Source organism: Hypanus sabinus, chromosome 19 (genome assembly GCF_030144855.1).
Source record: "Hypanus sabinus isolate sHypSab1 chromosome 19, sHypSab1.hap1, whole genome shotgun sequence".
Classification (NCBI taxonomy): domain Eukaryota; kingdom Metazoa; phylum Chordata; class Chondrichthyes; order Myliobatiformes; family Dasyatidae; genus Hypanus; species Hypanus sabinus.
This window is the reverse complement of record NC_082724.1, coordinates 34500237-34527936: the sequence shown is the minus strand read 5'-3', so window position 1 is coordinate 34527936 and position 27700 is coordinate 34500237. Positions and strand designations below refer to the sequence as shown.

Genomic DNA, 27700 nt, shown 5'->3' with positions numbered 1-27700 from the left:
CCTGCTGAGTTGCTGCAGTATTTTGTATATGCTGCTCACAGTGCAAAGCTCTCCTCTGCCAATAGAGGTACAAAATGAGACCCTTGAACTTGTAGTTCATTTCCCACATTTCCCAAGCCTCTTCTCAATGAAGGCAGGTATTGATGATAAAATTCACCAGGCCATCAATGTGTTAGCAGTCTTTGGCTATCTGAAGAAAAGAGTGCTGGAGTGCTGGCGTGCTCAAATCCTATGCATAACTCATGGTCCACTTCGATCCCAGCCCTCCTGTCTGCTTGAACATGGTAGAGCCGGTACTGCAGTGATAAATGCCCATGCTGTCTCCACAAGTGCCTCAAGAAGCCAACAAATTCCTGGCATGTGAGACTGGTGGACTGTGTACATGTGTGAGCAATATAAGCTTGTTTCTTAAAGAATTTTCAATTTTACAAGTTGAAAACAAGGTAATTTTCATTTGGTTGTAAATTTGTGTGAATCTGTCCATATACAGCGTCTAATTGTATACCAAGAGACAATATTAGATTGGCCATTGTTTGGACTAAATAACAAGCTCTCAGCCTACAAAAACTTCAGAGGTTTTCTGCCTTCTTCTGAAGATTAAAGTTAAAGTCCATATAGGCTCATCAGGCCGGTGCTTATTTCCGGTTTCCGTGGCGTGAAGCGACTGAGAGTAAGAGACTCTCTCCCGGATAGGACACCAGTCTATCGCGAGGTTAACCCCCAGCATTTTTGCCAGTACCCATTTTCAGCTGGGTGGACTGGAGCAATGTGTGGTTAAGTGCCTTGCTCAAGGATACAACACGCTACCCTGGCTGGGGCTCGAACTCACGACCTTCAGATCGCTAGTCCAACACCTTAACCACTTGGCCACGTGCCACACACTCTTCTGAAGATACTTCCTTGTTATTGTGATATTAGCATTTCTTTGAAAGTTTGTCCATTGTCTTATTCTTCATATCTGATAACACTATGCCGCAAGTTTCATTGGGGGTATTTTAACAGAGAACACCTCGTAATTGGGACATTCATCCCATTTCCAGATCTGTGAAGTTTCCATTTGGATTTGCTGGTAGATATCAGGGGAATATTTATGCCCTTCCCTGGAGATATTGTTTCTTTTTTGTCAATTGGCTGAAACCTGAGTTTTATGAAAAGGTAAACAGGCTTAAATGTGATTTAGCAGCATTTATAAGTGCTTGGTAACAAAAGCATGTGGAGCCATTGGAAGTTCTGGCATCACTTGAAATAGACTCTTAGATGTGTAAAATCACTTTGGAAACAATTTACAGTGGGGAGAAAAGGCACTTAAAGAAGTTAGAGGTTAATTAAAGAGAGACAGCATAGCTTTTTGGAAGGCAGATCTTGGATCATGTTTGACTAAGCTTTTTGATGAAGTAGGAAAAATGGATGACGTGTGTACTTGATGTTGTCTGAGTTGACTAGTGATAAATCCGAGGCTCAGAAAGAGTCAGTGTGACTCTCGGTCAAGTAGCACTTTCCTATTCAACCACAGGATATGCAATTCTTGACCTATCACCTCTACTTTTCCAATGAGCCAGGGTCCCTGAGCTCTTTCCCAATTCTAATGAAGGGCTTGGAACCTGACATGTTAACTCTGCTTCTCTTTCTGTAGGTCAGTAATTTGTCATATGAACATTTGATCTTAGGAAGATCCTCATCATCTCTCATCTAGCCACTGAAGTCCAGAATCATTCTATTGGTAATCATCATGACATTAGTTTATATGATGAATGGTGATTGTAGGAATGCCAATCAAAAAGGCTCCCATGCCTTGGCTCCTACATGATCAGCAGTGACTTTTCAAGCCAGTCATAAGATGATGGATGGGAACTAACTGTGGTCTTCTAGCAAATCCTAATTGCACTGTAAATGCCTCATTTAAGTATGTTATTTGTTTAACTGATAGCAGAACAAACTTGAGAAGGCAGCCTAATCCTGTCCTTGTGCTCCCAACAGATATAAGGAAGATTTTCTTCAAGAGGGTGAAATTGGAGGCCATTGTAAATTGAACAAGGAGGCGTTGATGGCTGAAGGAGAACATAAGAGTCCTCTGCAGTCCTGGTAAGTTCTTGGTATTGTGATTACATAAATTACTTACTGCAGAGGAAGTATTATCCCTGTTTCAAGATGCTATAGAAAAGCTTACATCTTGTGACTTAGTACTTTTATCAAGGTGGTTAAATCCAGGTGATCACCATCTGGAATCCGTACATGGCTGCTTGTCAAAAAAAAAATTAGTTCAGCCTCTTAACTTAATCTTTAAATACATGAGCTCATAAGATTGATAAGTCTTCTCAGCTACCCAGAGAATATTGTAAATCACATTTAGGTGATTTTCCTTGATAATTTACTTATACTTTTTTAATTGTGGTAAATGGATTGACTAATTTTACCGACTCCCTTATGTTTACACGAAAGTAAACATGTATTTCAGCTTCTTCAAAGCCCAGTGAATCCTCCATGTGCAGGTTCCCATGGAGATTTCTTTTCATCACAGCAGACAATTTCACAAGAGATTAAGGACTGTAGTTTTCCAGAGGGGAGATGTAAAGAAAGGGAAAAGGGTGGGGAGAAAATTTATTTTGTGGGGTTAAAAAAGAACGCATTTTAAAATTCAAAGTCACAGTATCAAAAACTGATTATGTAATAACAATGTGAGAGCTAAGCACTTTAGGACACTTCAAAGCAACAGTTTCTAACGTAAGTTGAGTACATGCAATATTCTATGAAATGTAAGGGCAGATTTATCTTGGATATGCATTTTAGGGTGCATGTTATAGGAGATGGGAGAGGAAGAAAGGTTTATATTGGAAATACCAGAATTTAAGGTCTGAGCTGATGAAACCAATGGCTGCTGTTGGGTATAGAAAAGGCAAGACTTGAGAGAATGCAGGAGGGCTGTAGCACTCATGAAGGCTTCAGAGAAAGGAAGGGGTAAGGCCTTGTTGACATTTAGTAACAGCGGAGGGTTTTGCCAGATGCATTGCTGGTCTGACAACTAATCCAAGTCAGTAGAAGCAGAGTGATGCTGGAACGGGTTAGACCCACACCACAGGTCAGGAACAGCTGTCAGGCTGTAGGGTCAGAGGGGAAACTTCATTCAACTTAATTCGTCCCCATCACTGAACTACTCCCACAACCTATGGACTCGCTTTCAGGGACTCTTCAACTCATAATCTCGATATTTCTTATTTATTTTTTATTCTTTTTGTACTAACTGTGAATGTCTGCAAGAAAAATGGATCTCAAATACGGTGATGTATGCTGTATGTACTTTGAACTGTGAAGTTTATGGAGGGTGGAAGATGGGAGTTGATAGTTATGGATCCCAGTCTGAGAAGTCAGTGAGATGACAGAGTGGTCTGCAGTTTCCCTATTTTCTTTCCCTCTCTTATTTTTTCTTCCTCTTTATTTTCTTTCTGTCTTCATTTTCACTTTGTTTTCTTTCTCTTGCTTTCTCTTTTTACCCCTCTAACTGATTCCCTCATGCCCACAACAGCCTTTTAAGTATTTTAAGGTAGAGGTAGATAAATTCTTGATAAACAAGGAAGTGAAGGGAGCAGGGGCAGATGAGATTGTGGAGCTGAGGTTACAGTCATGTCATTCATGATCTTTTTGAACAGACTCTAGTTTGAGTGATCTGTTCCTAATGTTCTTTGTGCATTGTAAATTCTTCTGCATAGGTTCGCAGAATTACAAACATATTCGCAACTAAACTTCCAACCGATGGAGTATGGAAATTGTGACCTCATTATTGAAAAGCCAACCTACTTTATGAAGTTAGATGCAGGTAAGTTATAAGTTCCTGTTCATAATGTTTTGCCTTTGCATTTAGTTCCATCATTAAATATATTAATATTGGTTCATTCAGTACTTGAAAATTTCCTCTTTACTTTCAGGTGTCAATATGTATCATCATTTCTGTGATTTTATTAATCTCTATATTTCCCAACACATCAATAATTCTTTTAACACCGATGTGAATATCGTGATGTGGGATACTGTGAGTATTTCATCTTTTTGCTTTTAGTCATAGATCACCAATATTATGACATCACCATCCCTTTTCTTTGTATTAAACCAGATAAAGTCGAAAACCAAGTAGGACTCTTCTCTTAAGAGGTCAATGAAAGTTAAAACCTGAATAACATATTTATTTGTGCTCGTTGCTAATCTTGCTACATTTTGCAGTTCTCACAGTTGTTTAAGGTAGAGCCACATCTGTTTGCATTACAAAATCAAGCATTACTGTTGATAGTGTAGCTGTGTGTTCTGATTCTCTCCAGAGATGGTTAGTATTGTAAAATTTGGCTACACAATCTGTTGTGTTATGAAGTTTTTTTTTGGCTATTGATGGAAACTATTTGATGTTTTAGTAAATCTGTTTTATTTATCTTCATTCTATGTATCAGTCCTTCACAGGCTGAGCCAGCGGAGAATTGCCCATCCCTAATTTCCCTTGAGAAGGTAGCAGTGAGCTGACTTCTTGAGCGCTGCAGCTCTTGAGGTGTGGCTATACTGACAATGCTATCAGGGAGAGAGAGTGCTAGGATTTTTGCCTCAGCAAAGGTGGGAGGAATGGCGGTCAGTGGAGGATTCCGGCCTTCCATGCCTCTGCATCATTGTCCTTCTAGGTGGTAGAGGTTCAGGTGTTTGGAATGTGCTGCCTCAGGTGTGTTGGTGAGCTGCTGCAGTGCATCCTGTTTATAACATAAACTGCTGTTTTGGTGATGGACTGTTATGCCTGCAGCCCCCTCCTTTGTGAGAATCGCAAGATCACTGTTGGGTTGGGTCAGGGGGCCCAGGAGAATGAGAGAGAGAGAGAGGTGCGGAATTTCTCGTTCCCCCGGCGATGTAAAGCTACGGGACATGGCCATTGTCTCTGGAAGGCAAATTTTGTGGATTGGAGACTGTACTACGTGGATGCCCTCAGGCAAAGTGGGCTGGTTGAGGGAGAGATTGCATCATCCCCAACCTGATTGACATCTACGACCCTGCGAATCAGGATAAAAGAGGGTCTGGGGGAACAGCCCCTCAGACGCACCAGAAGAAACGCTAGCACTCCCGTGATAACGGGAAGCCATTTGTAGGAGGCCACGTGCGTTCAGTTCCGTTGTCTGGGTCTGGTGGCTTGTAACACGGAAAACAGCTTTTAGCTAACAACGGGGAAACCAACTCCCCGACTCAAAGGATTGGCATCATAAAAGACCCGGGCAAGTTAAACCGCCTCGCTATTAAACCCAAAAACGCTGCAGCTTGAACGAACTAACAGTGACTTTTATATTTCCATCGGACAATACATTATCCCCTAGACAACGATAGAGCTATTTCTTATTGGTTATTATGATACCCGCGCTTTTAGATTTAGTATTGACGACGTATATTATCTGTATGGTTGCATTAATCTTATTTTTGTGCCCCTTTATCAATAAATACTTTTAAAAATAGTACCATCAGACTTCAACGGACTTCTCTATCTTTGCTGGTAAGTGACCCAGTTACGGGGCTTCATAACAGGAGTAAGAACATGGTTGTGATTATCTCCTGTAAGGTGTCAAGCTTCTTAACTGTTGTTGAAGCTGCAAGTGGAAAATATTCCTAACTTGAGCCTTGTACATCCTTTGGGAAATCTAGGAGGTGAGTTGCTTGCCACAGGACTCTTTGCTTCTGGCCTGCTCTTGTAAGCCATGTTGTGTATCTGCCAATTCAGTTTCTGATCAATGGTAACATCCAGCTTATTGATAACAGGAGATTTAATGAAATAATGCCATTGAATGTCAGGGTTTGATAACTGGATTTTCTTTTGTTGTATTCTCACTGCCTGACCTTTATTATGGCGCAAGTATTTTCTGCCGACGATAAACTCAGAACTGGATATTGGTGAGATTTTTCTGAACTTGGCTGTGGGCTGCTTCAGCATCTGAGCATTGTGCAATCAGCAGCTAACATACCTATTTCTGAACTTATGATCAAAGGCAGGTCGCTTATGGAGCAACTGAAGATGGTTCTCTTGGACACTAGCAGAAATGTCCTATGGCTGAGATTATTTGCCTCCAGCCATCGCAAATGCAACCTGTTCAAAGTTCCAAAAATATGTTCATGCAATTTTAAGTGATATCATCATCATCATGACTGGCTCTGCAGGCAACTTTCAGTGTAGCTAACATTCTTTTATCTATTTCAGACAAGACCATTTTCAATGCTTTCCTGACTGGCCTTCATTCCTCCACTTCAATTCGTACAAAACAATTCCTTATATCTTTGCAAAGTCAAATCATATTCATCTGGCATCCTCACACTGTCCAGCTGTAGTTCTCCTTTATCTCAAATTTAAACATCATCTTATTCCACATTCTTCATGACTTTGCTCACCTCTTGTTTTGTCTTCAGTGAAAATTTGTCTTCTCCACTCTCTTTGCTCTACCATTTGTTAATCGTTTCCAAATCCCTTTGCTGTTTCAGTGGGTTAATCACAATTGAATACGAGGCAGTTCAAAGCTGCAATATCTGTTTCCACTAAATTACGTATTAATGAAGATCTAAAGTAGGTTATCTGTTAGCTTCATTAATATTCATTAAGTTGCAGACTGTGAAAATCTAGATTGAAACATAAATAAGCAGCAAAAGTCACTATTGATTAAATATAATCTGGTAATATAAAGGCATCCCATGTTATAGGGGGATTGCATTCCTAGAAAATGTTATATATTACGATTTTTTAAAATATGTGTGAAAGACTGGCATCTATTTGTGTTAGCAAATGCAGACTGATAATAATCTTGTGTTTATTAAAATCTGTAAAAGTGAATTTAATTCTGTATAGCAAACTTTTGGGTAATGATTTGTGAATTCTATAAGGGTGAATTTCCTTTACATGAATGGCTGCAGCACAATATTTATGAATACCAATGCAAAATATTTGTTCAGTGCCTCACCCACTTCCTCTGGCTCCGGGCATAAATTCCCTCTTATGTCTTTGGCCTTCACCTCTCCCTTTTATTTTTAATGAATGCAGAAAATGCCTTGGGATATTCTTTCATCCTCCTCATCAGAGACAGTTCATGGCTCCTTTTTTTCTTCTCTCCTGATTCCCTGTTTAAGTTCAGTCCTGCTTCCTTTATTTTTCTCTAAAGGCCTTGTCTAATTTTGGCTTCCTAAATCTTACATATGTTTCCTTTTACTTTGTGACTAAATTTGCACTATCACATGTCTGTTATCTTCTATTTAATGATATATTATCTAAAATTTCACTGTCTCGCTCCCTGAATTTTCCAGCTCCCACGTCCTTTGCCTTGGCGAAGATAGAAGAGACCTGTTCATTTCAAATCTCACCTGCACCCTCTGGTTCCATGCACTGGCTGTCATGTTGGACCTTGACTGGCCTGCTCTTTCCCTTATTATCCTTTTTAATATAAAATGCTTTAGGATTTTCCTGCTCTTGTACATCAGGGACATTTTGGAGCCCCTCTTTGCCCTCTGATCACTTACCAAACTCTTGAAGGACCTCTCCTGTTTCCAGGTCTCAATATATGCCATCTGCTTCCTGTTATTTACTTTATTCAGGTGCCGATACTCCTTAATATCCAGTGCTCATTGGACCTGCAGACTCTGTAACTTTCACACTAAAGCAATCTAAGTTAATATTGGCAGGTTGTAATGTACAGCTACATTGGCACTATTTGCTGACATTTGTCTGTGATTTGTAAATAACAGAAGTGACATTTTGGCAGGTGAAAAGCACATTCAGAATCACGTGATGAACTGAGCACGCTCAGTAATCTTAACCTTTTATAACTGTGTGTGGTTCCAGTATAACAATACACAGAACACCCATCAACAGTATCAACAGAGAATGTTTTCTTGCAAAACGCTGAAAGGGAGGCAAGATTAGTGGTGGAATTACTGTGAAGCCAAAGTTGTCCCTGAGGTTACCCCCTGCTTTCTCTGTTCTAAACAGTGAAATAAAGCTAGGTGGGCATGTGTTCATTTTTCTTCCTTCTCATTGGATTTCTGAACCTTAGGAATTCTGTGCTCTATGAATACAAAATAAAAGTATCCATGTATCCATGTTCCTTAAATGATAGTAATAATTATTTTTTTACCAATCCTCTTAATATCAATATATTGATAATTGTTAATCACATAATACCATCTTGTGGAGAGCTGATTTTGCATTTCCATGTTTAATCACACATCAGAATTTGATGCTAAGAATATACATTGAGTAATGATAGCCTGTAAATGATGAGCAGGCCACCTGTTAGTGATTACTAGTTTCAGGATAAATATGGGCAAGGACACAAGGAAGAGTTCTATACTTTTCTAGAAATGGTACAGCAATACATTTTGGTTGATTAAGAGATGAGGTGCACTTCAATGTAATGACACATTGAAGACAGCTCTTCCAACAGTGGAACACTCAGTACAGGTGAGGTTGGTCAAACACCTTGTTAAACAACAGTAGTCTTTGGGACTGAGCAGAGAATGCCATAGGGAAGATCTTCTGCCGAGCTCTGACAACTGCTGAAACTTGTAATTGGGCTCTTCCGAATCTCAGCAGCCTGTTGGCACAACACTACTTTTCAAAGAAAGTAGGATGTATGGGCTGTCCAGGGAGGGGTGATGGTGGGCTTGTCATGCTCTGCCCAGGGTCCCCACCTGCCACCCAACTCTCGCCTCTTATTCCAAATAAGTGTTTCCACGTGACAGTGGCCGCACACCAGTGCATCGCTGTGACAGGCAGTCTAAACCAGCTGAGGGCAGTCGGGAGCCTCCAACTCTGGTGAGATAGGGATATGTCTACCTCAGAGTGCCAAGTCTGTTCTGGCAGACTGGGGGTGGGGGGGGGGATGAGATCAACTGCAAGATCCAACAGCCAGGAAGGTGGTGCTGCAACACTTCACGAAGAGCAAAGAGCAAGATGAAGCACAGAAGGCATCATGGCTATCTACTGCAGCCGAGGAAGTCTCCAAGGTTTTTGAGGCCATCAGAGTGGAACTGCCCCAGTGCAGTGACTTTTTCACTAATAAAACTCCTTCTGCACAAGGTTTATGTAATTGTTGGAAAATGACGGACAACTGACACTTTTCAAAGAATTCCCAGATTTCAGGAGATCCACTCGCTGAATGTGTATCAGGTTAAACTTGGCATGAGGTTAAATGTTCTCTGTGCTACAGTCCCTACTGTCTGGAGAAAAGCATACAGATTTTAATTAATTGTCTTCAGTTTCATATTTTGTTAGATTTAATTTTCTTTAATTATTTTTTGTTTTATTAACAAGTTTAAAGTGATTTTGAATGTTACTAACCATCGATGACAGCCACAATCATTTAATAAGTGATAACCTTCCCTTGACTTTCTGTGAGGCTTTGATTGCTGTCACAGCAGTGCTGCTGGCCACTTGTGCTGGGTTCGACTCTGTACCCTGTTGCCGTGCTTGGACATTGATCCCAGTGGACAGATTATGTACTGGACTGCCCGGGAAGGCACAGTACGATCCAGAAGCAGGTGGCCAGTAACCTCAAGCCTGTGGGAGATCTCCCTTCGTTTATTTCACTGTAACACCAAAGCACCAGATGAGATCACTTGTTTATTCATTGAGAACATAAATTGATGACTTTACTCCATCATCAATTAAAGGATGTCTAACTCAAATAAAGTGCAGATAATATAGAGTAAAATCCTGCTGTTCTGGAAAGTGGCCATTATTCATAAAATAATCTTCGATACAACATTTCAGTACTTTGTACAGTATAATATACAATGCAAGATTCTTCTCTTATACCGTGTTTATCTGGTCTCTATTATCTGTTCCCAGTAAGTACTTCAGAATAAATTGAGCAGTGGCTTTACTTTCATGTCATCAGTAACCTGAATGTTTCATTAAAATGATAATTTGAAGGCTTGTCTGATTCTTCAGTCTATATTCTTGGTAAATTGTTTTGGAAAACCATATGTTTGAAAGACTATTTCACATTTACTACCGTTATTTTTATTATGCCTGCTACTGCTGACCCTGCTTGTATCCCTCTGTAGACTCAGTTTTTTCTTTGAAAGAAGCATTTCAGATTTTTTCAAAATCAGTTATTTACAGTCTAATTTCTTCGTGCAAGAGGCAGAGCTGCATCTAAATTGATTGTTGTTTCTGAATTATAAGTGTTTGTGTGTATATAAAAGCAAAAGCTGTTTCCTTTTCCCCTCCAGACAGTGATGTGCTTTTATTCAGGTATTAGTTGTAACTAGCTATAGAAACTGTGAACGTTGTTGTCCTGTATAGATTGTGCAGAATCATTTCTTAATTTGTAAAAACTTCACTGAATGCCACTTCAAAGTAGATTTTTAATCTTCTCCTTGAAGATTGGTATATGTATTCTAGACTTGAATGAAATTGCTGCTCAATGTATTTTCCTTTGATATAATACTCCTGATCATATTACAAAAATATGTTAGAACTCATTTCTTCATGTAAATTGCCTTGGAAAACCACGTATTTCAAAAGCTCTCCACTTTGTTTTTTTTTTGCTAACTTTCATGCATTCTTTTTTTCTGTTGGTTTTGTCATTGGTTTTCTGTAACAATTTATTTTCTGTTATGTTAACTATAATGTATGATTTTGAAATAAAGTACAAAAATGTATCAAAATTGCTTTAGAATTTGTAAAAAAAAAGATAATTGCAGATTGCTGCAAAATGTATAAGATGTATCTTAATGGTAGTTGAGGGTTTCAATGTTATTTATTTCCAAAATATGGAGGTAAATTGTTTTTATTTTTATCTGTTGAGTGTTTGTTAGTGCTAATCCATCTATTCTCTCTTTTGTAGAGTTACTATGGTTACGGTGATTTATTTAGTGATACCTGGAAAGCATTTTCTGATTACAACATTATACATTTAAAATCATTTGATCAAAAACGGGTATGAAACTAACTTAATTTCTGCTGCATACTTCGTATATTTTAAAATGTAATCTGTTTACACACCAACATTTCGGTACTTTTGTATGTGACAATTTAGGTATGTTTCAAGGAGGTAGTCTTTTCATTACTGCCGCGTATGCGCCATGGATTATTTTACAATACACCTTTGGTAAGTGAGTTTGATGCTTCCAAAATCTATTTACCTCTGCAGTGAAAACATGCTTTATGTAACACATTTCATTCTGAATAAGCACATGCACAATGGTAAGTTTTTAATTTTTCTCTGAAAATGCTCATACTTTGCAAAACACAAATTTGCACGAATTCCGCAGGGAAGGATTGTAAGGTCTGTTCCATGAGATTATGGATCCTCTGTGACCAGATTCATAATACAAAAAGCCCAAATCCTTGTGTGTATGCTTTGCATTTTACAACGTACCCAATCAAATCACAAGGCTGTTTCTGCAAAATTGGAATTAAAAAGCTGCTTTTGGAAAGAATTTAAGGAATTTACTGCATATAGGAAGTTTGTTGTGCTGTTTAATTTTCATAAACTAAACTTTAAAATACCTTCTTGTTTCTGACAATATTTCTCACGTTTATATTTTTAAGGTAGTTTTCTATTCATTATATGTAAAATAAAATAATGAAGCATATTGAGACAGCTTAAATAAGCAAAAAATAATGGAGTTGTTTAACATCCACTCTTGTTGCTTTAAATGTACAGCAATTTCGTCATAAGCCAAACACGCGAATTCTTCAATAGGTTCAGTCTGTTTACCACTAGGTTCATGAAACCTGATGAGTAAATATTAAAATGTCTGCAGCTTGTAAAGTGCTTGTCAATTTGGTGATTGGTTACGTATAACATTAATTTTACACCTTTAATTTACAGGTGCCTGATTGCCTCAGCACAGGAATGTTTAGAGCATTTTCGCTGCATGTCCTGTTTAGATTAAATATTACACAAGATATTCCAGTGGTAAGTGTCAAATGTAAAAGTGCAGCAGTAAAGGATTAAGCTCAAAGTTAATGATTGAAGTAATGAGATCTGTTAATTACCTAAGATGACATATCAAAGTGTCTCTTCTCATTGTTCGTACCGGGTTTTAAGTATGTAAGAAAAACAACAGTTGCTTAATTGGACCAAAATGTACTGGTTTCTTGATTTTAAGAGAGGAATTGGTTAAATTAATATTTGCTAAGTGTATTTAAGTGATTGATTAAGTAGAAACAATATCATATTGGCTTAGTAAGATGATCCATGATGACTTTGGGAAGAGTGCTGGTTGTATCTGGGCCAGGGAGGAGAAGGTAAGTTAAACACAGATTGAGGAACATGCAGGTGAGAGGAACACACTAACCACTGTTCAATTTCAGACTGTGCAAGTACACTATCCATATGAATGACAATTAAAATTTATTTTTACAATCTTTAAATATGGAAAGCAGGTTGATTTTTTTTTTCTGCTCAGTCCCCAATTTTGTGGGAATGGAAGAGTTAAATGCAAAGACGGGAGCGGATAAGAAAAATTTCTCATTTGCAATATTTGAATATATTTATTAGTTGTGGCTAATTTGGTTTCTGAAGTTCTAAATGACATCACAATGTGTATTTTATATTTCTAAATCCTGATATTCTTAAAATTTTAATGTTTACAGATCTTGCTGAATTCTTAATTAATGTAATTCTCTTTTATCAAGATTGGAAGAATTCGTATTACATTCCTGGTTCGCAGCACTCAGTACCGCAGAATTTTAAATCAGGATGAGGTGAGCAATTAAAGGAAGCTCATATTGTTGTCTAAGGTACTTGAGTGACTACAAATTTTTGATCAGTTTAATAAAAAAAAGGCTACCAATTTATTTCAGTAAGCTACCATTTTTAAAATGTATCTTAATGTTTTTTTTTTAAAGCTGCCAGATATGGCCTGGTGTATTTTTCTTGCATATTTTTCTGGGGGAAAACTGTAGATGTAGCAGATTTTAAATAAATGACAATTGAAATCCCAGTTTGGTTGGAGAGAGAACAGTATAGCATGGTACAAGCTCTTCAGCGCAAGGTATGGTGTCAAACATTTAATCTATTCCAAGAATTAGAATAGAATTCTATTTCAATTCTAATCTTTCCCTTCCACATAGCCATCCATTTTTGTTTCCTCCATGTGCCTCTCTACCAGTCTCTCGAATGTCCTTAATGTATTTGCCTCTACCACCATCCGCTCTGCTTTTCCTCATGCTCTGTTACCCAGGCAGCAAGCTGGTAAATCTCTGCATCCTCTCTGACTCACTACATCTTGGTTGGATCACTTCCACTTCCTCATCCAAGTCATTTATAAAAAACACAAAGAACAGCGGTCCCAGATCAGATCCCTGGGAACCACCACTGGTCATGGAGCCCCATCCAGAATATGTTCCATTTGTTATCACCTTCTGCCTTCTGTGGGTAGGCCAGTTCTGAATCCCTGGATTCCATTCTTCCTGACTTTCTGAATGAGCCTGCATGGGGAACATTGTCAAACACCTTACTAAAATCCAGATATACCACATCCGTGGCTCTAACTTCATCCGTTTGCTTTGTCACTTCCTCAAAGAATTCAGTCAGGCTCAGAGATGTGAACTGCTCCTCACAAAGCATTTCTGACTATCCCTAATCAGAATGTGTTTCAGTAAATGCTCATGAATCTTGCCTGTAAGACTCCTCTCCGGTAGTTTGCCCACCACTAATGTAAGACTGACTGGTTTATGATTCCCAAGATTATCCTATTACCTTTCTTGAACAAAGGATTAACAGTTGCCACTCTCCAGTCTTCTGGTATGGCTCCCGTGGCCAATGAGATCATCGCCAACAGTGCAGCAGCCCCTTTCCTTAGTAACCTGGAGTATATCTGGTCTGGACCTGGGAATTTATCTATTCTAGTGTTCCTCAGAGTCCCAGCACATCCTCTTTCTTTTTCTTGACTTGTTCCAGCATATTAGGCTCTGCTACACTGTCCTCACATTTGTCAAAGTCCCTCATACTGTTGAATACTGAAGCAAAGTATTTATCAAGCACATCTCTTACCTCCTCTGACTCCAGGCACAGTTCCTCCTTTATCCTTGATAGATGCTTACTCTAGTCATCCCCCTGTTCCTCATGTATGTGTAGAGTGCCTTGGAATTTTCCTTAATTTTACTTGGCAAGGCCTTAGCATGAACCCTTCTAGCTCTCCTATGTCCCTTATGGCTGTGTTATAACTCCTAAGAACACAATCTGATCCTTGCTTCTTAAACCTAAAGTATACTTCCATCTTCCTTATGAGAAGATGTTCCAAATCTCTTGTCAAAGCATGGTCACCCTACCATCCTTTCCCTGCCTTGATGGGACAAACCTATCCAGAGCCCTGTGAAAGTCTTACCAGAACTTCCCAGCCTCTATATTTCCATTGTGCATTTCCCTGAGTAGATCTGTTCCACTTCACACTCCCAGTTCCTGCCCAAGAGTATTGTTAGTCATCCTCCCCCAAGTAAATAATTTTCCATTCTGTCTGCTCCTATCCCTTGTTTGATGATGCTGCTCTTCTGTCTTAAGAAAGAGTACAATCAGTCAATCCATGCCTTCCTCAGCATCGTGAGGGGAGATGGGGAAGAGTGGGGCAGGAGCGCTCGATTAAGGGGTGGGGAAGGGAAGTGAGTGGTGCTCTAGGGATCATGCAGGTTCAACAGGACAGAGACAAAATAAAAACTGGAGAAAGATGGCAAGTGTGTGTCGGGGTTGTGGGTGGGGAACGGTCAGAAAGAGGGAGAGAGAGATTACATGTACATGTCAATATATATCTTGATGCAGGGTCTCGACACAAAACATCAACAATTCCCAAACCTTCTGGACCTGCTGGGTTCCTCCAGCAGGTTGTTTTGTAGCTTTAGGTTCCAGCAACTGCAATCTTTTGTGTCTACTTGTGTCTGCACCTTGTGCATTTCACAGTCAGTGCCTTGAAAGTGTGAATTCTGTACTTCATCGATGTATTTTGTTGCTTTGTTTCATTTGTTAGTAAAGTTATAGCTTATCATTTCAGTTAGTTGTATTGCTTAAATTCCAGAATTAATGCAGAGTTACTGGAGAATACCTTTTGCATTGCTGAATTCTCTCATGACACCACATGTTCCCAGAACGTAGCAACTGAGCAAATTGAGAAATACATTTAAAATCTTGTGTAAAAATAGAATATGACCCACCCCTGTATAATCTCTACAATATTTTGTTGATAACATCTGTGTTGCTGTGACATATTGTATCCTTTGCTTTGCAGGCAATATCATTGGAGATTAAATGATAGCTTTATTTAACTTTCGAGAGTTGTAACAACTACTTAATTATAGAAGTTTTTTGCTAAATATTTTTGAATTGTATGAAGTACTCATTAAAATTAAATAATTTAATGTCTGGACAAATATTTTAATTTTGTTCTCAGCTGGTGAAAGCTTTGAAGACAGTGTCTGTATTTGACGTCAGAGTGGTGGATTACAAGTAGGTATTTAAATCGTACAACAGGGATGTGATTTTTAAATTTCTCAATGTAAAGGGGAAATGCTTGTTTTTCTCTGTAACTGATTTGCAATGAAATTATGTTCTCAGAATGTGGTCTTTTCAAAGCCATGCTATACTGCCTATTATACTGTTAAGATTTTAAGATTGTATTCTGATATGCAGGGTAATTCCATGCTAAAAAAATGGGATTTCAGTCTTTAATTCATGTCTTTAATGTACATTTAGACATTTAATTACCATGTGTTCAGGGTTTAATTTCTTGCTTAACAAAGTCATTGACTGGGCTTTCTAGAGTATTTGCTGAATTAGAAAAAAACTAAATGGCTAATCAATTCTGTTTTACTACTTGTGCCACCATGGATCCTGTATAATTACAGTGCTAGTGACTAATTTATAGAGTGGACCAAGATTAGTTGGTTAGGAAGGTACAGGAAAAATGCTCTTTAGTAGCTGAAGCTTCTCTAGGACAGGGGTCACCAACCTTTTATCGCACTGCAGACCGCTTTAATATTGACAATATTCTTGCGGACTGGTTGAAGGGGTGGGGGGGGGGTGTTAATCACAACCCGAATATAGCAATACTCGAAGGGGATTCCTTATGTCTAGTCTATTCTGCAGTTTAGTTTTCATGGCCATCAGCACTTGCCTCTGTCCTGCTCGCTCACGTTTTTTCTGCTCAAAAAACTCAACAAGTTTGTCTTTAAGTGCAGGGTGCTTGGACTCAGGGTACCGAAGCAGTTTTGAGGGCTTCATTGCCTCATTAGACAGCCTCCGGGCCCGAACTCCAGCCTCCCGCCCGCCCACTGCCCGCTGCCTTGGCCAGGTGCGGCTGGTTGTGGGTGGGGTGAGAGGACAAGGTAAGGCCTGGAGGTCCCTGTGCCAGGGCCGCAGCGGTCGCAGTCCGGAGAGAGCGAGTGACGGAGAGGGGAGTGCAACAGAGCGTGCGCCCGCCCCCCTTGTAGGATCTATTGGCCAACAAAAGTTTGGCTCGAGGGATGACTTTCAGTAGATTGCAGCGAGGTAGCTGCTCTGCTATTTACGAAACCCTTAGCCTGAATTTGGTCATCTGCAAATACTTTAGCACCGAGTTCCCCACGAACATTCGGTGTACTAAACAGATGGGAGGTGGCGCCCATCTGTCCGCGCTCCAGGCCAGTAGCAACAGCACTTCTCGCCAGCTGCGCAGCGTCAACCAGTGGTCTCTGGCGCGAGGGTATCACTGCGTTTAGGCGACTGATGACCTCGTGCATTCAAGTTCAACAGTAGGCATGACAGGGAATGAGGAAAGGTGCAGCTGACTCATATCGTTTCATATCAGCAAATCATATCGTTTCCTCATGGGCCGGTAGCACATGCTTTGCAGCCCGGTGTTTGGGGACCACTGTTATGTTATAGGACACTATACTCAAAAAGTCATGTAGGGATCCACAGTGGGGAAAATGAAGAGGGAGTGAATCATGTAGCATCCTGCATGTGTAAGCTGCCAATGAAAATATGTTACTATGATTGGGTGACTTAATTACCTCAGATTGCAAATACAAATGAACAAATGAATTAAAAAGGAATATTTTGGTGTTCTAGAACTGGAAGCTCAGAGAAAAGCTCTTACCATGTTGATGCAAATTTAGCTTCACTTTGGGTGAATGCCACCTTCAAACAGAAGGGAAAATTGTGAGCTGATGGAAGGCATTTGGCATACCTAACTCTCTCCCATCATCTACAGTGCCTCACACACAAAATGCTGATGGAACTCAGCAGATCAGACAGCAACAGTGGAAATGAAGAAAGGGTCCAAAACTCTTCTTCAGGATGGGAAAGGAAGGGGGAAGACACCAGAATATAAAGGTGGGGGGGAGGATAGCTAGAAGGTGATAGGTGAAGCCAGGCGGGTAGGAAAATAAAGGGCTGGAGAGAAAGGAATGTGATAGGAGAGGAGAGTGGAGCATCAGAGAACAGGAAGAGGAAGGGGATCCAGGGAGAGGTGATAGGCAGGAAAGAAGAGGTAAAAGAGCAGAGTAGGGAATAGAAGAAAGGAGGAGGGGGAGGATTCTTTTTAATATCTTAAATTATTATCTGTAAAGAAGCATACTGCTACTTTTAACTGCCAGTGAAATGCCTTCCACTTGTGATGTTGGTGAAGAATACGCCAGCTTTTGTCAGCAAAGCATATTTGTGCTATAAAACACGATACTTTGGTTTCCCCAGGTAAAAACAAAATCCCCGATGATAAAAACCAAGTTATCTATTTTGTAAACTTTCTACATTTCTGACAGCATTATACTGGCTCTAATTCTCGTATTCATTGTGATTACACCAGCTGGTGCACACTGGCTGAGAAATGTAAACTCAAAGGATGTTCGCAATATGAAAGAAGAGTTAGATGTTGCAGAATTAGTGACTGGAGGGTTGAGTGCATTGAAGTCATTTCCACAAGTTCTTTCTCTGTGTTTCAACTTAAAAAAACATAATTAGGTATCTGGACCACAGGAACTCTTGTGGAGCACAGTTTATGGAGATGACAAATTGTGATATTGTAAAGTGTTTTTTTACAATATCATCATTAATAATTCTTCCATCCGATTAAATAATTTTCCATACCATCTGCTCCTGTGCCTTGTTTGAAGATGCTGCTCTCCTGTTTTAAGAAAGATTACAATCACACAACCCATGCCTTTGTGTAAGTAGTATTACTGGTACACTTTTTAAAAAAAAGTAGAAAGCAAAGTTTAAATATTACACCCACACATCACTGTTATGCCATGAAGCCAAAATTTAGTGTGCCATTACAGTTGGCAACAAATCTGTGACATCATAATGCCGTGCTTTATTGCCTGCAATCCCTTACAGCCCTATAACTTTCCGCAATCGCTGCACTCTTGGCCTCTTTTTGCATTCTGCATTTAATTACCTCCCCATTCAGGGCCATGCCTTCAGCTGCCTGGGTCCTAAGCTCTGAAAATCTGCCCCTTATTAAAAAAAACAGCTGAAGTTCCATCCACCAATGGAAGTTCAGGAGCAAGCAACATACGATTTGCCTCTGCTGAAGACCACATTTGACCAACAATTCTGTCATTTCTCTTGGAGAATTCTCTCAAGCAATATCATTGAGTCTTTCTCTAAACTCATCGTCATCTTTGTAGCAGTCATTTGTTTCACTTGAGTCTTCAACTCCAGCTGATACTAGCTTATCTATAAGTTATGTCATCTGTGCTGGTCATACTGTCAAATTTCACTGACCTTACTCTCTTATTGTACAGCCTACAAGGCAACATTGTTTTGCTCTTTATCTTAGTACATTATCTGTAAAGCAGAAAACTACTTTTAGCTGCCATTGACTGCTGAAACCTTTAATTTTAAAGCTTTATATAGAGGAAGGGGCCAACTATACAGAATACCATTGTGTCTGGAAGTTCCCAGTACTTTTAGTGCCCCAACTAATAAATAGTTTACACAAGTCACTGAAGCAAGTCTTTCCCCAGCAAGACCAATTCTGTGCTTTAAAATTTTCCGCAATACCCCAACCTCTACAGAGAGACAGAGCGCGCATCTTTCTATTCCATTTACTGTTAAATAATTGTTTTGAATCTAAATGCCTGTGCAGGACGTCTATGGATTAAAATTTTTCTTTCTCAGGATTCTTAGTTGAGATTTTCTATGACATGTAAAAACTTGCCACATGAAGTTGCACGGTATACTTTAGCTAACACAGTGTAATTTCATTTTTTTTAGCTGGCCCTTCCCTCCTTTGACCATTTACAGTATGTTACAGTGTGTAATTGAAAAGCAGGAAGGTCGTGGTTGATGTGCCTTCCCAAATATGGCTCATGAGCTATTTATTTCTTTATTTGCCAAAGATGGTGTAGCTGTGCACACAGATGATAAACAAACATAAGGGGATCATTGCGGGCAAGTATTGGTCAAGACAGTAATGTAGTGGGCCTGGGCCTGTAAGCCAACTTCATTATGCAGCTATCTACCAGACAGAGTATCAGTCTGTATGTTTTCTAATATATTAGCACTTTCCTGCTATAATATCTTCATGGAAAGCTACTAGAACTTGATTTTAAAAAATATTGAATAGCTAGGAGTGTTTTGCCTTGACTGTCAGTTCTCAATAGAAAGTTTGCTGAGTTTCATTTATCTTTGTGTGGGCCAAATAAAGTAATTCAGTGTGCGTTCAGTAATTTAACGTAAGGTGACGTCATTTTAGAAAATTAAAATAGGCAGATAATAAAGAAGAAACCATATTCTGGAGCCAGTGTTTTGAAATTGCATCTTTTTTAAATAAACTCGTTATTCCATCTTGTTTTGTAAATTCAACTTATTCAATTAAAAATAAATGAAGCATGAAATTGATGGATTAAGTAGCAAATTGTTTGGAGTGAACTGTGATACAGTGCTTTCTGATTATGGCATAAAATTGTATTGAGTTTTCTTTCATTGTATTGTTCTTTATGACTTTCATTCTCCAAAAAAAAAGGCCTGCAATTTTATTCATAGAGGAATCATGATTAGTTTTTCAACACAGATCTCTTAAATAAGGGTTCATTATTTTCTTCAGTCTAGCTTCACTTTGTAAGTGCAATTTTACGCAAATATAGTATCTTGTTTATTATTCCATTCACCTTAATCTTCCCAACGAGCAATCACCATGAGCTACCTGGAGGTATATTGAAATTATCGGACATGCACTGAACTAAATGCTTATTTTCCACACAGACTGAAGTAAAATCAGAACAGTAAATTGTTTTGATACTGAATAGTATGCAGTTATAGAGAAATCTATGGCAAATAAAATCCATAACTTGCTTTATTTTGTTTGAAAATAACTGCAAAGTTCTTTACAGTGCTTAGCAACTGAGAATATTTGATGACATCAAACAAATGTTACCAGTTGGTTAGTGGTTTAAGTACTAGTATTAAATAGTTTATTACTTTGAGTTACTACAACTTTGAAATCTATTTTTGTTTTCAATTGCCTCAATACATTTAAAGATTAGTTTGAAAATAATTGCATTTTGAAAGACTAATCTGCCTTAAACTGCTTATGTGTGGCTGTGATTAATTAAATTAATATTACTTACTTTCTTTTTATTCTTCTAGAGACATTGGGTTTTCAGAGCAGCTAAAAATAACATACAATTCAGATATTTTTATCTCTATACATGGAGCTGGACTGACTCACCTGCTTTTTCTACCTGACTGGGCTGTCATTTTTGAACTGTACGTAAGTTGTTTCTCCCCTCTCACAAGCTCCTCTGTAATCGATGAACTTTGACATGTTCATGTATCTTTTCTACATAATATAACTGCACTATTTAACCTGCAAATATCAAAATTCTGTTAATGTTAAGAAGCACCTTGCGATTGAACAGTGTTTACATGTTATGCAAAAATAGAGGCAAGTAGTAAATTATAAGGTTTGAATAATTTGATATCTTTGTCAGGTTAGTTGCAGTTCTGTTAATCAAATTTGTTGTCCTCCCTCACTTAGATAGTTGACTCATGTTTCCACATGTTTAAAGTGACAGGAGTGCACCTGGGCCTTTAAATGTGTGCTAAGACTTGGAGGTACCTAAGTGTTTTGTTTTGTGAATTACATAAGCATGTTTTCTGAAGCTTCACAAATCACATTTTTAAAAAATGTTTGGCCATTAATTTGCACATCTTCCTATTTTCTTAAAGGAAGGATCATAAAGCCAATGCTTAGAATCCCTACAAAGTCATCAAACACTCTCTGTATTTGGGCCTAACTCCTCTAACATGCTGCTGCATATGCCTAGTAGTAATTGCAATTGAGAATGAGTTATTTCTTCGCGATACACTGCATTTTCTAATTAGATAAAATGTTATATAATTACCAAGTTTTTTTCTTCAGGTATAATTGTGAAGATGATCGTTGCTATTTGGATTTAGCTCGGCTTCGAGGAATACGCTATATGACTTGGGAGAAAGCTGACAAAGTGATACCTCAGGATAAGGTTTGTGATCTTTTTAGACCAGAAGCCATAGGATCAGACAGGCCATTCGGCCCATCAAGTCTGCTCTGCAATTTGTTCCAAAAGTTAGGTCTTCAATTATGATTTAAACTATTTGATTTGTTGATTTACTTTGTGGAGCTTTAAAACTTCAATCAAGCAATAAAGCAAAATAATCTATACCAAACTCAAATTAAAGTGGTGGCTGAACTACGGTTTACTGTTCACACAGGTGTTCATATTCTGCCAGATATTCAGAGTTTACATTAATGACCAGGAGGCGAAAAGGAAAGGCATCTTTGCAAGTTTGCCTGTGCTACGAAAATAGGTGTAAGGACATGTCATGAGGATATTGTGATTCTGCGATGAGATATCGATAGATGGGGAGAGAACCTGCCAAGAGTTTATATGGGAAAGTTTGAAGTCATGCCCTTTAGTAAGAGAAATCAAAAAGTAGATTATTATCTAAAAAGAGAGAGCCTGCAGATGACTGAGGTTACAGTGTGTGGATCACAAGAGGTTATCAGGCAAGTCCCACAACTATTAAGAAACGAACAGCATTTTGGCCTTTATTAGGTTTAAGAATAATGCAGTTTTGTTAGTTGTGTATGGTGTTCATGAGGTTACACCTGGAATATTAAATGCTGTTTCTGTTCCCTTAACCAAAAAATGATATAATGGCATTGATGGCAGTCAAAGGAGATTCACCAGGCTAATTTATGATATAAGAGGACTGTCCCTTCAAGTAAGGCTACATGGTTTGAATTTATATTCTGTGGAGTTTAAGAGAATTGAAACATTTAAGATTCAAAGAGGCTTGACAGGCTAAATCAGGGGTGGGCAAACTTTTTGACTTGTGGGCCACAAAGGGTTCTAAAATTTGACAGGGGGGCCAGACCAGGAGCAGATGAACAGAGTGTTTTGGTAATACACCTCATAAGAGAAAATAAAATATCATGGGATATGTAGAAAACATGTGCTTTAATTTCAATTGAAAATGAACAAATGCATTACAACAAAATATCTGTCTTTGAAGTCCCATGGTATTTAGCTATTTATTGAAATGACTTTTAAAACACTGAAAATTAAATGAATAAAATACAGCTTTTTTTAATAGTAGTTATTATTTTAAAGCACTGAAAATTCTGTTATCCTTCAAGATATTATCATCATCACTCTCCTCCTGTCTTTATTTCAAAAACGGTAGGAGATGCAGGTCTACTTGTCCTTCTCCTTCTTATTCAATTGTCCCCTGTGCCAAAACTCAACAACGACCAGCACAATGACAGAACACTGACAGTGCGCCAGTATGCGGAGCGCGTTATTTGATCTGGAGCGCATTTTTTATTTTGAGAACATACGTGCACCTGCGCACTACTCATGTCCATCACTTAACAGAAATGACATGTAACATAAAAGGCTTATTGAAAAAAATATTTTCAAATGCATTTTTTACATAACACAACGAAGAAACTTATTTTTAATTTCAGTGGGAACAGTGTTGTTGGTCTCCCTTTTTAGCCAGCGCATCAAAGTCTGGATTTAGTTTTGTTGTGGCGATTCTCAGGATGGATTTGAGGTGTTGGTCAGTTAACTTGGATCTGTGGCTGGCTTTGTTGATGTTCATGACGCTGAACGCCTGTTCACACAAATAGGTGAAGCTGAACAAAGAGTAAAGCGCAAATGTGGAGTAATACGCTGCACCTCAATAAAGGTCAATGTATATAGAGTGCGTCATCTATTGGGAAAACGCCAGAATTGCGGGGAAAAAACGTTAACAAGGTTTATTAATATAATTTCATCAAGTTCTGCGGGCCGGATTAAAAAGCTTAACGGGCCGCATATAGCCCCCGGGCCGTAGTTTGCTCATGCCTGGGCTAAATGCTAGCAAGTTTTCACTCATGGGAGAGTTATAAACTAGGAGATGTAGTTATAGAATAACAAATTGATGGGCTGGTCATTTGAAACTGAAATGCAGAGAGATTAATTACTTTTCTCGGGGGGGAGTGGGGAGGGGGATACGGGGGAGGGCAGTGATTCCCTGGAATTCTCTGTCCCAGGGGGTAATTGAGGCCAGATTATTGTAAGTATTTAAAGAAAGTATCGATAAATCTCTGAAAGATCGAGGATTGGAGGATGATGTGAACTGGCACATAAAGAGAAGTTGAAGCCAGCATAGATCAGCCACATCAAGGCAGACTTGAGGGGCAGAGTGGCCTACTCTGCCCCTATTTTCTGTAGTTTCATTCCAGATTACCTCTAAAACAGGCGTTCCCAGTGTTTTTTTATGTTATGGACCCCTACCATTAATCACGCGGTCTGTGGACTCCCGGTTGGGAACCCTTGATCTAAAATGAATAAGAGCAAGGAAATAGTCCACTGATGTTTTTTTTTAATTTATGAAGTAATGTTCTGAAAGGACATTCTTTAGAATAAATGGAAACAAAGCCAATTGAAATCTAATTAATGCAGTTTTCTGACAGTTTGAATTCTATTTAACTGCGATCTCAATGTTAATGATTTTTCATAATGTGTACACTTGGGTCACCAAGCTAAACTCCAGTAGAAAGTGAGACATGGCTGGACCTCTTGATGCTGGTTGTTTTTCATAGAACTCAGCCACTGTCAAGAAGCTGTTTTAAAGTATTTTGCTGTTTTTATTTGTAAACCGAATGATGCAAACTTAATAATAAAAGTTTATGACTTTTTTTTTAGATAACTTTAAGTTCCTGATTTCAAAATGCTCAATGTTCCTCTGTGAAATTTTGTAATTTGCCTCCATTTTCAAATAGGACAATGCACAATGTAGAAAATTGACGAGAGGGAAAAGACTAGTTGGTCATTTGAGCAGAACCAAATACGTTTCCAGCAGGAGAGTTGTTACCTAATATTAACTATACCTTCTTCCCCACATCATCACTCCTGCTGCGATATAATCTCCAGGGCAAAGCAACAATAAAGAGAATAAAATGGTGTGATTAATGAAAAAGAAATCCTGGAGAATTAATTTCCAATTTTCCTCAGATAATTGAAATTCCTTTGGAGAAGACATTGACCAAATGCTTTCTACAAGGTCCATCTGTAAAACTGTAATATTTAACCCAGTTTAAGAAGGTCCCGCTTCCTCTTGAAGTGGTCCAAAGAGTCAGCAGGGATCACATTGCTTAGCAATATATTTTGGGGACCTGGTATTCTTTGGGCAAGGCCACGCATGTTTCCTTTTCCTACCCATAAATGATTTAACTTCTTCCCCTCTGATCCTCATTAATCTGTTGAACTGCAATTATCAAATGTTTGCCAGAGAGATCTCACTGAAGTATGTCCATTTTATGCTGTGATGTAAATAAAATATGGCAATTAATTATTTTCATTGTCTTTGCATTTATCTTGTCAATGTTTACATTTATAGTTCTTTATTGTGTTGGTCATAATCTCGGGATGGAGAAATTAAACAGTTTCTCCTAATTTTAATGATACATGATCTTTTTCCTTCATGCAGGGACATCATCCGACACTTGGGGATCATCCGAAGTTCACTAACTATTCTTTTGACGTGACTGAATTTATGCGTCTGGTGATGTCTGCTGCACAGAAAGTAACACGGCATCCGAAGTGGCCTTTCGCACAGTATCACAATGAATTATGACAAAACGTGGAAGTTATGTTTTGTTGGCAAATATTAAAATGACTGATCACTTTTTAGATACACTTGTGAAAGCAGATAAGATTTTCTTATTGTTAGATGTACGGTATTAAATGCATTTCTTGGTGTGTAAGATATTCATGGTCAGAATCAAATCTCTGAAAGTAGGCAAGTATCAGGTCGTACCATTAGATATTAGAATTTTAAGTATAAGCCTATCTGCAGTATGTAGTATTAATTTGATTTGTCTTTATGCACTCTCCTCCATTTTTATATATTAATATATCCAAAGGAGTTTGTTATTGACTGGGTATTCCACTGTTCATTTTGAGTGAAACAAGTAATTATTGATAACCAAAGCCATGGATCAATTTGGTTTGGAGGAAAGTCTTAATGAGAGAAAGAGATTTGGAGATTTTAAGGAGGGAATTTCAAAGAATGGGAATGATGACAGAAGATGATTGGGATGGGTAAGGCTGTCAAGGAGAGATTTTTTTTTTGCAAAGTCCAGTGCAATAGGAACAGTCTATTCTGTAACAAGTCAGAAGGATAAGGTTAGCTATGATCAAGAAACAATTTAAACTCAAGGGAGATTGTTTGAGAAGTCGAAAGACTGTGAAGTTAAGGAAGGAGTGGTGGTGGGGATTGTTACAGAATACTAAATAGGGATAAGATGAGGTAGCGTTTTCAGACAATTGCAAATGACTTGGAAGGTGAAAAACGATCCAGTGCTTTTCTGGCATATATGAAGAACAAACTCTTTTCAGGCTTCCTTAATACCTGTACTGGGCTGGAAGCTCAAGAGGAGTTTATTTGACTTGGAGAGCTTTGAATATCTCAGTCTGGAATTGACCAAAAACAGGATTAGAAATGAAGCCATAGATAATCTTCAACAGATGAATGCTGATGGGCACAGGGTTGCTGCAGGTCATACTACCACCTCTCCAAGGTTCAATTCTGATCTCTGACATTAGTCTGTGTGGAGTTTGCATGTGTTCCTGTCGACTGTGTGCTCTGGTTTCATTCCACGTCCCGAACATGAGGAGTGTGGTAGGTTAATTGTTTTCCATAAATTGCCCACACTGTTGGTAAGAGAGTCATGCTGATCATGATGGAGTTAATGGAGATATAAGAGGGAAAAAGGTACAGGGATGGGACCGGTTGGAACGTTCTGAGAGCTGGTGTAGACTTGGAGCAGCCAGGCAGCCATAATGATTGGAGGTAAGAAGTACTTATAGCTTGGATGTGTAGTGGCATCCACACTGGACTTCGAGGCTTATGGTTCTGGGTTCAAATCCAGCCAGCTCCTTGCACGCTTTCCATCCGTGCTGGGTTGAATGTCAAATGAGCAACTTGGCCTCATTAAAACCAAATGCTAAAGAAATGGCAAGGTTGCCACCCGATGTGCCACAAGGTAGGGAGAGTAACATCTAAAAGTATTTAGTCATATGGCTGGGACAGAGGTAGAATTGGTGATCGTTTGAGGAATGGAATGCAAAGATGATTGTTACAATCTTGTCATCATTTATCTAATTCCAAAAGGGGGTTTGCTTAAATTATTTAAGAGCACAGGGTCAAAGTAGCAGTGGAAATTCATTGCTGAATGTCATCAGTATACACTTAGAAACCAAAATCATGTTTAGTGGAATCTGGTTAATTGGGGCAACAGTTTATTTGGGAGAACTCTTAAAAGACAAAAACTAAATGAAGAAAATAGCCAGGATTCCCTTCATTTATTTGGGACACCGTGCTGCTTCATTGGTGTAGGAGACTGTTGCCGTATAGTTTCTAACTAAGCAGCAGTCGAGTGCACTTGCGTAGTCATTGGACACTACACTGTGTTTAGAGCAATAACTTTAAATAGTGTCAGTTGTGTGTGCTTGTGTTCAAAAAGCAGTGATTTTTATCAGTGTTTGTTGGAGAGAGTTTGGCAGTAAGATAATTCGGAACAGTTGTGTTCACGGCCGTTTCAATCATCCAGGCCTAGAGATGCTAGAAACAGCCAGGAGTGAAAATGGATCTCACTACTTCAACAAGTTAGGAATTTTGAAGATATCAACAATCATTGTGAATATTACAACTAAAATTAAGATTTGGAGAATGTAATTGTCTAAACTATTGTGTGAAGGCAGTCCACTATCTGCTCTAGGTGTCTACAGTAATTTTGTTCATTTGCAGTCAATAAAAAAGATTAATTCCTCTGAGAACTATTAGGAATTAATACAAATTTTATAGCAATGTAGAGGTATTGGTAGTGTTCTTATTTGTTCTGTATTTAATTTAAATACATAAATTTTTACTGAGTTAAACAGTAGTTTGTCTTTTTTTTATACTTTTTAACCATTTCCAGGAAATCTCGGGTGTTTGGTGCAGCCACTTAATTGGACCAAAGTGTACTGGTCCCAATGTGCCACAGTTAACTGGAATTTACTGTGATGTGGTTTATATGACCAAGAGGAAGGAAATGAAGCACTAACGATAATCCCAAAGGGAGTTTGAGAGCTGTCTGGAGATGAAAATCGAGGCCATGAATGGAGTTAGGTCAAGGCAGTTCCACTCATCTGGACTTTAAAATAGAAGCTTCACAGAAAGGTTTACTTAGCTGTGGCAATGCT

The 27700-nt window shown here is 38.6% G+C and overlaps 1 protein-coding gene across 2 annotated transcripts in view; it reads left to right on the top strand.

Moving 5' to 3' along the window:
* Nucleotides 1–27394, top strand: part of eogt (EGF domain-specific O-linked N-acetylglucosamine (GlcNAc) transferase) — a 38318-nt gene extending 10924 nt beyond the window's left edge. For both annotated transcript variants that reach the window (XM_059944293.1, XM_059944294.1), the window contains exons 7-17: nt 1978–2082; nt 3705–3811; nt 3921–4024; nt 10842–10934; nt 11034–11105; nt 11832–11918; nt 12641–12709; nt 15388–15443; nt 20568–20687; nt 21343–21445; nt 24942–27394. In XM_059944293.1, the coding sequence (XP_059800276.1) occupies nt 1978–2082; nt 3705–3811; nt 3921–4024; nt 10842–10934; nt 11034–11105; nt 11832–11918; nt 12641–12709; nt 15388–15443; nt 20568–20687; nt 21343–21445; nt 24942–25088 (1063 nt within the window). In that variant the 3' untranslated portion in view covers nt 25089–27394. The remainder of the gene's footprint in view (nt 1–1977; nt 2083–3704; nt 3812–3920; nt 4025–10841; nt 10935–11033; nt 11106–11831; nt 11919–12640; nt 12710–15387; nt 15444–20567; nt 20688–21342; nt 21446–24941) is intronic.
* The last annotated feature ends 306 nt before the right edge of the window (nt 27395–27700 follow it).